The sequence below is a fragment of the Camelus dromedarius genome, chromosome 9 (assembly GCF_036321535.1).
Source record: "Camelus dromedarius isolate mCamDro1 chromosome 9, mCamDro1.pat, whole genome shotgun sequence".
NCBI classification, from domain to species: Eukaryota; Metazoa; Chordata; class Mammalia; order Artiodactyla; family Camelidae; genus Camelus; species Camelus dromedarius.
This window is the reverse complement of record NC_087444.1, coordinates 43,502,053-43,514,884: the sequence shown is the minus strand read 5'-3', so window position 1 is coordinate 43,514,884 and position 12,832 is coordinate 43,502,053. Positions and strand designations below refer to the sequence as shown.

The window sequence follows — 12,832 nt, the reverse complement described above, 5'->3', positions numbered from 1 at the left end:
GAAAACGGGGGACGACACCCCAAGCCCCCCTGAGCACCTGGCTCTTCCTGACCCAAGGCTTTTCCCCAACGGTTCCCAGCCGGCGAAAGGAGCGGCGGAGTGGGGTGCTCTCTCCTCCGGGCTGGGGTTCTCCCGGGGAATCGAAACAAAGACTGAGGCAGAGGCCGCCCCCTCCGGCGGGAGCCCGACGCCGCGCGGCTACCAGGGGACTGGAGGGGCGGGCGGGGCCTCCCACTGCACCCGGCGCTCTCTAAGCGGCGGGGACCCTTCCTCCAGGCGCCTGCAGGAGGTGAGGAGCTCGAGTGTCGCGGCTTCCCGCTCGCCCACCCACCCGGCGCTCCAGACGTGGCGGGAGGCGGAAGCCAAGCGCCTGGGACAGCCCCCGGGGTCCAGCCCCAAGGCCCTGCCCAGGCTCAGGGCTGAGCGCCCACGCCCCCGGCGCCCACGTGGGCACGCCCCCCGCGGCGCACCGCCCCCGGCCCGGCCCCGGTCCCCGGCAGCGGTGGCTCTAAGGAGGGGCCTCGGCAGCCCGCACCTGCACCCGTGCGTTGGTGGCGGCGGCGCCGAGGCCTGTCTCCCCGCCTGCGCGTCTGTCTCTCTCGCATCACCTCGGTGAGTCGGTGGCGCCCCAAGGCCCATCTCTCCTCATCCTCCGGCTACTGCGGCCACAGCCAGCCCCTCGCCCCGGCGCAGCCCCCGCGCGCTACCCCAGACCCCGGAGCCGGCTGCCCTGTCGCCCAGGCCACACTTGGCCTACGAGGGCGGAACCCCCTCGCCACTCCACCCCTCCCGGACTTTCCCCCGCCCTCCTGGCCAGACGCGGGGACCCCCAGGGCCACGGCCCAGCGGCCGCCAGCGCCTCCCAGATCGTGATACCGGGGGCGGCCAGGCCTCTTTGTTCGGGCGGCGGGCGCAGGGGCGCCCTCCCGCCGCCTGCCGGAGTGTCACCCGCACCCACCCGGCGCGCTCCCTCCGCCTCCCGGAGTTCACCCCGACCAGGTGGCGGCGGGCGTCTTTTAGGGGTGCGCGGAGGTGCAATTGGTGGATTTTTTTAAACCAGTTTGGAGGGGGGAGCGCTGCGTGTGTGGGGGGGGCGAGAGCGCTCCCGGCTGCTCCTCCTGCTTTGCTCCTCTTCGCCTCCCGCGCTCCTCTCCCCGGCTGGGCGGTGTGCATTCCCTCGACGCCGCAGCCCTGAGCTAGGCAGCGCCGGGTGCCGAGATGAAGGTGCTGGGACACAAGATCGAGCTGCTGACAGGTACCGCTGGCCCTTCCCCGCCGCCGCCCCTAGTTGCTGCCCTCGCCGCCCGCTACTTTCCAAGTTAGAGAGGGACCCGGGCGCGGTGGCGGGTGGCCCGAGATTTGGGGTGGCTCGGGTTCGAGCAGGAGGAGGGGGTGCAGATACCAGCTAATTACTAGCTTGTGCGCTGCAGGTTCCTGTGCGGAGCCCGGCCCCGTCAGAGGACTTGGGGCGGTGCCCTGTCCGGCTTTGCTTTCTGAGTTCCCAGGGCTCGGTGCCCGGGGCAGTAGGGCGCTTTTGGCTTGAGCGAAGGTCAGAGGAGCGGCCCCCTGGAGTCTCTGGCCAAGCTCTCAGCAGGCCCCCAAAGGGGAAAGGGAGCCCAGAGCCCCTGACCTTCAGTGTGGCTGCGTCCCCCAAGAAAGGAGCTCCCTGCGCTCCCAAAAGGACCTTAGCTGTGGGCCTCTTATTTCCTGCTCCCTGTGACAATCTGAGCGCCTCTCCCCAGGAGGAAAAGTTACTTGCTGGGAGTGGAAGCTAAGTGGCCAGGAAAGTGGGAGCCAGATTAGACTCAGATGCAGAGGCCCTGGGATGTGAGAGAGGCTTGAATTGGGAGTGATGTGAAGCAGAGGCTGGAGGGCTTGGTGTGCGTGGGATGGGGTGGGTGGTGGGGTTGGGTGAAGTTTCTGGCTGTGAGTACCCTTAAGGTAACAGTGGCCACTCCTTGGTTCATGCCAGGCTCAGAGAGAAGGGAAGGTGGGGGCTGTTCCTTGAGCACTGGAAACGCTGGCCAGGTACTCAGAAGTGCCAGGTCTAAGCCCAGGTAGCCACGGGGCTGGCACTCCCTCCAGTCCCTTGCCATCTCTTACCTGTAGCACTAAATTGAGGTAGGCTGGTCCACCTGACTTCAAAGGGAACTGAGGGGTGGAGGTGGGGGCAGAACGGCTGAATCTGTTAATCCCCAGAGGGAAAGTTTGTACCACTTCATGGGTTTTTAGAGCCCTGGATGCATGATGGAACTCCTGGATCCTTACCCCTCTCCTCCTCCAACACCAGAAGGCCCTAGAAGAAGAATGTTCGTGGGAGATACGGGTGAGGGCTACAGCAGGAGTCCAGGCTTTGGGGTCCCAATACAGTGGACCCTCATCTTCTGGGTACAGGGGTCAGGGCCCCTCCTCCCTCATCAGGCTAATCTAATCCTGGCAGACTCGCTAAGCGCCTGGCCAGGCAGGAACAGGACTCCCTCGTCACTGTCTTGGGTCACGGGCTCCTGCTGCATCTCTCCAGGCCCTGGGAGACATCCCTCAGTGGCCTTTGCAGCCTTTTCTCTTTCTCCAATTACCTTCCACCCTCTTCCTTGTACCATAGATCTCAGTTTAAATCCCAACCCCACTGCTGGCCTGCTGTGTGGTTTCAGACAGGCTGCTTAACTTCCCTGACTTCAGTTTTCTTGTGGAACAGTTGACCCCTTCCTCTGAGAGTGGGCGTAAGGCTCACTGAGATAGCACAGGTCACACACCTGGATGGGGCCTGGGCCTGGTGGGCACTTCATGGGCTTCGTCTCCCCTCAGGTTCCTTGGTTTTGCCTGACCCTGTGATGGAGGACTCCACCTGCCCTGTCTGGTTGGCCACTAGGAAGTTTGGATCTGTCCCGACCCACTTTATCCCTGTCACATGCATCTGTGACATTTTGACCTGTCTCCTCCGTTGGATGACGAGCAGGTCACAGGTTGAGGGACAACTTATTGTGGCAGCATACAGCAAGTGCTCAAAGATTGTTGACTGAGTCCAGGCTCTCACAGCCCACGCATCAGCTATGTCCTCAGGATAATTTCTTAGAGGTCTCCCTGCCCCACATCAGTGTTAGTAAGTTATTTCACTGAGCCTTTTTGTTAAACTCATATTTCTGTAGCCGTTTATAGTTTTCACAATCTCCCGTTTGATTATGACACCCGTTTTACTAGTGAGGTCAGTCACTGCCTCACGTTATACAGCTGAGAAGAGGTGGAGCTGGATTTCAAATCCAAGCCCCAAGCTATCCCATGTTTCTAACTGCCTGGCTTCGGGCCGGTCTCTTAGCTGCCCTACACTTCACTTTCCTCATCTGAGAAATGGGCTCATCATGGTTCCTACCTGGTTGTGAGGCTGTATGTAAAATTTTGAGTGTGGCACCTGGCAGGCAGGCAGCAAATGGCAGCTGTAGGGCTGTAGTCCCCTAGCTGCCTCCTCAGTGCCCTGGGGTCTCCTCCCCTCCCCACTCTGCTCTAGTCACCAGGTTCCCTTCCTTCAGAAAGTTCTAGTTCCTCCTCTGGGTTCTCCACACAATCCAGATCTCCCTGAGATGTGCCCTGGGGGACCTTGCTTGGGCCTCAGGTTCCTTTCCTGTGGGATAAGGTGGGGCCTGCCATCTGGGTTGGGCCCTGCGGGCTGGATATCCACAGCTCTGACACCAGGTGGGGGAAGCCAGGCATCTCTCGCCCTGGCCCCCCCTCGGGGCTGGAAGGATGCCTGTGGGTTGTCATGCGCAACCCAAGCATGTCTTTGTGTTCCAGAGAGGAGGGGCCTTTCCGGGAGGCTTCTCGGGTGACCAGTGCTTAAATGGCCGGCACTTAGTTTCCAGACTTTCTCACAGAGTCCTTCCGGGGCAGGGAGGGCAGGGATTTAGAAATCAGAGGATGAGAATTTCAGGGTCTCCTCTCTGCTTCTCAGCTCCTGAGCAAGTTCTTAACTTCTCTGAGCTTCAGTCTGCTCATCAGTAAAGTGGGAATAAAGGCCCCACCTCATTCGCCTGATGAGAAGGAGCCCAGGACACGGCCCGGCCCGCACGCAGGCTCACCGCCGTCCTCACAGGGCGGGGTCTCTGTGCCTTTTGTCGCTGGGTGCTTTTTTATTTCTCAGTGTGATGGGGAAAAGTGGGACATTCGTCTGTTTGCAAGTGGGAAGGTGATGGCTTTTGTGCATTTGTACTCCCACGGAATGTCTCCTAGGTGGTTCGGAGTCAGAGCTCTAAAATGGCAGATTTGTAGCTCTGAAATGGTCCCTTGGGAGCCTCGGTATTGGACGTTGGAAATTTTTAAAAATATACTTGATGTGTGATTAAAAAGCAAAACTTTGGCCAGTTTAACCTGGATTTTTGGTATCATTTTGATGCATGGAATATATATTTACATAGTGTTTGATTGTTGACAGGTGTGTTGACCCATATATTTTATATGTGGAGGAAACAGGCATAGATTTATCCCAGAAGGCAGAAAATAAGACCCTGAATCCTCATTTCCAGTTTGTCCATTATAGTAAATGTCACTGCTTCACTGGGGTGTGAGGGCCACCTAGGTGAGTCCGGAGGCAGGGTCTGTCGAGGGGGAGTGGGGAGACGGGCACGCTGTTCCACTGGTACGACTTCTATGAAGGGTGAGTTGGCAATGATGTACCAAAACCTTAAAAATACGTATAATCTGTGACTCAGCAGCTGAATTTTTAGGAACAAATAAAGATGTGTTCAGAGGTGTTTGCTGGACGATGTTATCCCATAGTTGGTTATAGAAGAAAAAATAAAAACTGGAAACAACCTAACTGCCTAACAGTAGAGGAGGTTAAATAAACAGGAGTGCGTTTATACCAGGGGACCCCAGGCAGCTGTGAATTACGCTGTCAAAAGTGATTTAGCCACCTGAACAGATGTCTCCTTATATACATGTAATAACGTGATGACAGCTCACACATGGCATTTGTCGTGTGCCGGGCACAGTCCTAAGCACTTTTTATACATTAACTCATCATCATAACAAGCCTATGAGGTATGTGCTATTATTTTCTCCTTTTAACAGATAAGGAAACCAAAGCACAGAGAGGTAAAGGAACTTGCTTAAAGTCACACAGATGGCAACTGGCTGGCTGAAATTTGAACCAGGATATCTGGCTCCTGAGTCCAAAAGATGTTTCAAAACAGTGTTTTTTGTTAAAACAAACAAACAAACAAACAAACAAACTTTATCAGTGAATAAATCAGCACTGAAAATGAAAGGATCTAAGCAAAAATGTTAACAGTGGTTTCCTCTGGTTACTAGGAGTGTATGTGATTTATTACTTCTTTTTGCTCCTCTATTTTTCTGACTTTTCTCAGTGAATGTGTATTGCATGAAATTCAAATTCTATTTTTAAAAACAAAAAATTAACAAATGCACAGGGGAAAGTGCTAAGCGCTGGGGTTCTGATGGAACCAGTCCTGCAGGAATTCTGAAGGAGAGCCGAAGTCCAGGTGTGTTCTTGGAAAACTCTAGGGAAGAAGAGTCATTCACGGTGGATATTGAAGCTGGCTTTCCATGAGTACAGGGAGGAGGAAGTCGCTTTAGGCAAAATGAATAACACAAAGGTGGGGCCGCAAGGCTGTGGTGCGTGTGTGTACATGCACTCAAGGCTGAACCATGGTCCCCAAACATACTTAGATCCTAATTCCTAGAACCTGTGAATGTTACCTCATATGACAAAAGAGACTTTGCAGTGGTCTTTCAGTTAAGGATCTTGAGGTGGGGGGATTATTGTGGATTAGCCAGGGGAGCCCTAAATGCAATCACATGTATCCCTAGAAAGTGGAGGCGGAGGGAGATGCGACCACAAACCGCAGAAGAAGGTGACGTGATGTCTGTAGCAAGACACTTCACTTGCTTCCGCTGCTGGCCTCGGAGATGGAGGAAGGGGCCATGAGTCAAGGAATTCAAGGTACGCAGCTCTAGAAGCTGGAAAAGGCAGGAGAACAGATTCTCCCCCAGCACCTCCAGAGGGAGAGTGGTCCTGCCAACACCTTGATTGCCGCTCTGGGTCACTGGTTTTGGACATCTGACCTCCAGAAATATAAGACAATAAATATGTCTTATTTGAAGGCATCAAGGTTCTGGTGATTTGTTATAGCAGCACCAGGAAACCAATGTGGGGGTGCGGGCAGATCAGGCTTGGTGCCTCAGCCTCAGCAGAGGCTGGCCCCACGGGCTAGTAGACAGGCCATAGGGTTGGGGTCTGGAAACCTGGTTCTGATCAGGCTGCAGGCTGAGCCAGGCTAAGCCCACAGAGTAGTCTTGAGGATCAGCTGGGAGAGCACCGGGACACTGCTTTGTAAGCGGAAGGGCATCACCCAAGCACTGACAGGGTGTGAGCTTCTGTATACCTAACACATACCTGGTCTCCGTGTCATGACAGGAAATCTCTTGAGGCACGCCCTTCTGCTTTTCTTAATCCTTAGGTGCTTTAAACTCCAGACCACAGACGGAAGGTATCCTTCAACCAGAATGACCACAAGTCTTAAGCCCCATAACCAATAGCTTTGAGGACCAAGCTGTTTTTTTTCAGTTCACATGTTGGGGGATGGGGTGGCAGGGCAGGTGCTGTGTGCCTGGTGATGCTCTAGTCCTCGGTGGGTGAGAGTACTGTCCTGTCCCTCCTAAGTACAGGCCGGTTCCTCATCCATCAAATGAGAGCCCTGAGCCCAAGGCTTCCAAAGCCCTTGCCAGCTCCATGGTATTCCCTGTGAACCCAGCATACTGGGACGGGGCAGAGAGGGACAGTGGTCAGGGGTAGTCTGGAGATCCCTTGCAATCCGAAGTGGCCCCCGGATGTTCTGGGGCTCCTTTTTACCATTGCAGCTTTGGCTTCATCTGATGGAATTGCCTGCACTGGAAAGCCCTGAACTGCTAGTGTAGACTGTGGGGTTGTCATTCAAGTGGGTGGGAAGTCCTGCCTCCGAGCCCACGAGCCCTCTGACCCCACACCCGGGCCTGGCTGCCCATGTGTGACCTCCAGACAGACAGGTGGGGTACTGGCCTTCGCTTGGCCCCTCTGGACTGCACAGGAGAAAAGACCTTAGGTGTTCTGTTTGGTGTCTTGTTTGCAAGTAATGGAAACAACTTAGACTGACACAAAGAGGGGAATCTAGGGTGTCTGTGCAGCATGGTGGGCCTAGGGCCACACGAGACCATCAGGCTCTGTGTCTCTCTCCCCCATTCCTATCGGTTCTGTTCTTTGGGTTGGTTTGGTTCCAAGTATGCATCTTCCTCATGATGGCAAGATGGCTGCTGACTCACATACCATCCTCCTAATAACCCCAGCAAAGAGATTCTCTTCCCCAGGGATTCCGGCAAAGGCTTGGTCCTGATTAGAGCCGGTGCCCCTCCCTGAACTCTCTCTGAGGCCAAGCCATGTGCTGTGTCCACTTGGTCTCCGCACCCCCTCCTCCCTCACTGGCTGCTCCTGCTCACTCTGTGCTTCGCTGCTTTCTTCTCATCTCCTTTTTCTGGGGCTCACCCTGGGACCTCTTCTCTGTGTCACTCACTCCCTAGCTGACCTCATCTAATCTAGCAAGTTCCAGACACCATCTCTGTGGTGACATCTCCAGCACCAGCCTCTCCCCTGAAGTGCAGACTCTTATAACCACCTGCCATTTGTAGCCCCACCCGGCTCAGGTCTAAATCAACTGCCTGGGCTTCCCCCAGCCTCTTCTTTCCAACGTCTTCCAACTCGTAAATGGTAACTCCCTTCAGTGGCTCAGGACAAAACCCAAATCACCCTCACTCTTCTCTGTTGTTTGCCTCCAAGCCCCCTCACCTGAAAGTTACACAAAGGCTGGACTTTTTGTCTGTAATGGTCAGTCTTTTATCTCTGGTTCCTAGAACAGTACCTGGCACATAGCAGACACTCAGTCAATGTCTAGTGAATGAATGAATGAGTGAGTGAAGGAAGGACTTAGGCTTGGGCCACTTGGCCACCCCTGGGGCTGTGGTCATCCCTGCCTGAACCACATGGACTGAGAATGGGGGAGGGGTGACATTTCCATCAGCAGGTGCTGTTACGGGAAGAAATGGCCTGGGGTTGAGCAGCCCCAACTCAGGGGCCCCCCTCCTTCAGATATTGAACATGAGGTGGGAAGACTCCGAGAGTTGCTTGGAGTGGGGGCATCTCTGCCAAGTAAGTGTTGCTCCTCAAAACACAAATACATGAGGTAGTTCAGAGAAGGGGGCTTTCCAGGAGAAAAATGCCCAGTAAGAAAGCTGCTCCTTCGGGCTCTCTCCTTCCTGCAGACCATGTTGCAGACTTCTGAGCTGGAGGAGGTGGTTGCCTTGGCTTTCCTCTTTGATTCCTGCACAAAGATCCAGGACATATGTATCTTTGTTTCTGGAACATTTGCCAAATGAGGCAAAGATACAGGACTGAACTGAGGCACCCATGTTAAGGAAACGAGAATTTGTGGCAGAAAGTGCCAAACTGAGCTTTCTAACTTCTGATTGTGGGTCATGGTTACCTGTGCTGATACAGTCACTGTGAGCTTGTAAGAGGTGGGCTGGAGGGGGCTGGCTCACTCCTTGAAGTGAGAACAAGAGCGGAGAGAATGCCTTCGGGGACTGTGCTGCCCAGGGACCAGACAGGGGAGGCTGCAGGCTCTGGATCAGCCCGAGCAGTTCCCTGTTTCCCCTCGGACAAGGCCCGTCCTCTTACTTTTCTTTGAGTTCGTTTAGCACAGTAGGCTGGGTCTCCAAGAAAAATGTCCCAAGTTTAGATTAGCTTCAACGGTATGTGACAGAAAACCTCAAATAATAATAGATTAAACATCAAAATAGAAACAGACTCATATGAAGACATAGAAAACAAACTTATGGTTACCAAAGGGGAAGGAGCGGGGAGGGATAAATTAGGAGTATGGGATTAACAGATACACACTGCTATATATAAAATAGATGAACAACAAGGACTTACTGTATAACACTATATATATAGAATCACTTTGCTGAAACTAACACAATATTGTAAAACAACTATACTTCAAATTTTAAAAAATAGATTTAACAAAAAATGTGTGTATTTCCCACTTTCATAAATAGAATCTGGAGATAGGCCACCTAGAATCATGGCTTCATGATTCTCAGGAACCTGGACTCCTATATTGCCACTCTGCCATATTAGTATCCTGCCTCAGGGTCCAGAATGGCTGTTCAGGCTCCCACCATCACATCTGTATTCCAGTTGGCAGGAGAGAGGCAGGTTTATTGTGTCTATGTTTAATACCTGGAGCCATGTTGTGTATGGAAACAGAGTTGACACGTTGGTGCTGTGCCTCAACAGAAGAAAATTTTATAAAAAAGCTATGTTCTGGCAACTCTTAAGATGCACTTTTTTTTCATTATATCTCTAAAATACAGCTTCTGTTGGTGAGGTGGGCACCTGGAGCTGTCCTTGCTATCACATGGTCACCAGAATTTGCAGCTTACAGGGAAATCCTAGCGTGAACAGCAGAGCACTCTTGGGAAATGCTGCACCACCGACATTATTGATGTCAGAGGAACTGGGGCTTCTTGGAAAAGCATGGGCAGCAACGATTTCAAGACAGAGTGATTCAGAGACACTGGACCCTGATTGTGCAGAAGTTTTAGGAAGACCTTGAACAATTTATTTCACTTGTGTTTTCCTTTTAAAAAATGTATAAGAGTGGTACAGCAATGATACTTCAATTTAAAGATAGAATGTACAAGAGTGATAGTCGCTTTTAAAAATCTGGGTCTGGGGTGGAGGGTATAGTTCAGTGGTAGAGTGTGTGCTTGGCGTGCACGAGGTCCTGGGTTCAATCCCCAGTACCTCCATTAAAAAAAAATCTAATTACCTTCCCCCTCCCCAAAAATCTGTGTCTAAGTCTAAAAGAATAAAGTATTTTAAAAAATGAAGTAAGTACCAAAAATTTCCAAATAAGAACCCATTATGTGAGTAGCAGTTCTGAAATTACTTTGTGTGTATACTAGGAATGAACAAATAAACAAACATATTGGGGATAATGAGAGCCAGGTTTCTCATTGTGGAAGAAAAAAATTACAAATAAAGAAAGGGAAGAAGTTAGAATAAACTGTGTGGTGTTGAATAGTAATTAGAGGTATCAGTACAAAATTTTAATATACATACAGGTTCTTAGAGGTGTGTGTGTGTGTGTGTGTGTGTGTGTGTGTGTACACTTAAAAATATCTGTAGCAATGAGCATACCTAGTGCCTCTTGGTTTCTAAATATCATTCTCCAACAAAAGGAACCAAGCAGGGCTCCTTGGAGAAGTGGTTGATTCCACGGTTGAGGCAGAAAAAATACAAGATGAGTTTGGAACATTATATGGGGCTAGAAAATTAGAAACTACTCAAAAAATGATGGACACGTGGTGAAAGGACCCAAGAGCCAGCTTGAAGGAACTCCCAATGGCCAAATCTGGCATAACCAGAACAATAAAAAAATAATAGCAAAGGATTATAACCCACAGGATAAAATAAATAATTGAATAAATAAGTAAATGGAGAGAAGACAGCTCATTTTCTTCCAGGAGAATTCCAATTAATAAATGTAGAAGGGATGATGGAAATGGAAAATTATCATTAAGTAAATACTGCAGTAATAATTATAGGCAAGAATCATCAATGGTTGCTAAAATTAGTGGACAAAAGGATGATGCGAAACAGGATGTTTGCATAGTCTCAAAGTACCTTCCCACAAGATACTTATTGATTACAAAGGGAAAAATAGTAACTTTACACTGGAGAAACCTGGCAGACACCACCTAAATCGGGTGATAAGTTTAACATCCCTAGCAATGAGACAGATCGACACCCTACACCCCATGAAATGGTACAGTGACAAAGGCACATCACTTCTGTTGTATTCTTGCTGAAACTGCATAACCTCGGTCTAATCATAAGAAAACAGACAAATGCAAACTGACGGATGTCCTGCAGATTTAACTGATAAGTGTTTTTCAAAAGTGTCAGCATCATGAAAGACAGACTGAGGAACTGTCCCCGACTGGAGGAGACTACATGACACTAAGTGCAAGGTGGCATCCTGGATTGGGAGACTATTGAGGAAACTGGTGAAATTCGTCTAAAGTCTGCAGATGACTTAGCCATCTCGTATCAGTGTTTTCTTTCCTGGTTTCTCTAACTGTATTGAGAGTCTGTAGCATGATGATGTCAGCGAGAGCTGAGTGAAGGGTATGTGGGAAGCTTCTGTGCTTTGTTTTTTCTATAAACCTGAAATTATTTCAGAAGAAAAAGTGAAAAGATAGTGGGCAGTATTATGCCTTAATTGGCAGGGTTTTTTTCTCTTCTATTGGTACATAAAACGTTAGTGTCATCTTTAGAATTGATGCTATCTTAGATTTGATAAGATCTTCTATGTAAAATAAAAATGTCCCTTTTGACCCTTCCAAGCCTTCCCCAGAGGTGACTGAGCATTGTTACAGTCACCCTGACTCATTTGAGGAGCTGATTTTTTTTTTAATTTGAAAATATATGTACCTGTTCCGCACATATATTTTTCCCATAAATGGGCTTATTTATACTTACTATTCAGTGAGGTAGCTTTTTCTCTTAACTGCATATTTTAGGTTGCTTTCCCTATCTGTCTGAGTGGAGCTGCCTCATTTTTAAAATAGCTACGTAATGTAAATGGTTCATGGTTTATTTAGCCATTCTCCAGACAGTCATTTGGGCGGTTTCTATTTTTTTCCTATTCCAAACAGTGCTGCAGCAAGCATCCCTGTGCATTGCCTCTAATGTTTTCCTTTAGGATAAATACCTAGAGACAGAATTGCAGAGTTGACAGATAATTTGCATTTTTACAAACTAGCAAGTTGCCGTCCGGATGAAGCTGAACCCACTGCACTTCAGCCAGTGGTACATGAGAGTACGTGTCGTTTCCCCACAACCTCACCGACACTGAACGCTTTCAGTCTCTGAATCATTTACAGTCTGAGTCATTCATTCATTCATTCCATCTCATTCAACAAAAACATATCAAACATCAGAAAATATTAACAATTGTTTTGGTTACTATTGTTGTTGTTGTAAGGATGTGATGGTGAAAGGTATTCCCGGCAGAAGGAACAGCATGAACAAAGGCACGTGCTTCCTGTGGGTAGAATGGGCCTACTGAGTCAGCTGGGGTCTTTTGTTATGAGTGTCAGAATCCAAATTTGGCTGCCCTAAGCACAGTGGGAGTGTGTGTGTGTGCACGTATGTGTGTTGGCAAGGTGGTGGTGGTTGTGGGGCGATAGGAACTCATAGGCCCAGATCAAGGAAAAGGCAGGAGAAATGGTCTGGATCAGGCTGGACATAAATCAAGGGGCCGTAACCAAGGAGAGGAAATGGAGGTTGGGCCAGAAAAAAGGTTGTGTCCCCTGCATCCTCCTGTCTGGCCACCTGTTCAGGGAGACAGAATCCAGAGTCCATGCAGAGTGGGGTTTAGGAGAATGGGCTCTGGGGTCCCTTCCTGGATTGGCCAAAGGGGGACTTGCCCCAGGAACTCCTTCCTTGTGCCTTTTTTGGTCTCATCTTTGAAATGGGGATGCTGAGGGAAGGTCTAGTTCATCCCAGCCCCACCTCTGTGCTGTACTAACCCTCTGAGGTCAGGATGGGGACAGAGAGAGTGATATGAGGGGCCAGCTTCCTGGCTGGCTCTAAACCCTCTACATAGCGCAGCTGGAAGTTGAGTTCCCGATTTCTGGCGTCCCTGAGTTCTGATCTGGGTTTCACACTGTGGTGCTTGGCGTGGTTTGTGTGGTAGGGCGTCGGGTGCCCAGGCTTGAA

General features: G+C 50.4%; 1 protein-coding gene and 1 non-coding gene across 5 annotated transcripts in view; both read left to right on the top strand.

The window, feature by feature from the left end:
- The first annotated feature begins 477 nt into the window (after window positions 1-477).
- The window catches only part of NDRG4 (NDRG family member 4), a 38,779-nt gene continuing 26,424 nt past the window's right edge, over window positions 478-12,832 (top strand). The window contains exons 1-2 of one of the 4 annotated variants that reach the window (XM_031458344.2): window positions 1,095-1,255; window positions 2,233-2,326. In XM_031458344.2, coding sequence (XP_031314204.1) covers window positions 2,245-2,326 — 82 coding nt within the window. In that variant the 5' untranslated portion in view covers window positions 1,095-1,255; window positions 2,233-2,244. Of the gene's footprint in view, window positions 613-1,094; window positions 1,256-2,232; window positions 2,327-12,832 lie in introns of those variants that run through there. The other 3 variants (XM_031458345.2, XM_064489108.1, XM_031458346.2) reach the window with 3 other exon arrangements.
- On the top strand, window positions 9,783-9,855 carry TRNAA-GGC (transfer RNA alanine (anticodon GGC)). The gene has a single exon. It is a non-coding gene; the product is annotated as a tRNA-Ala (tRNA).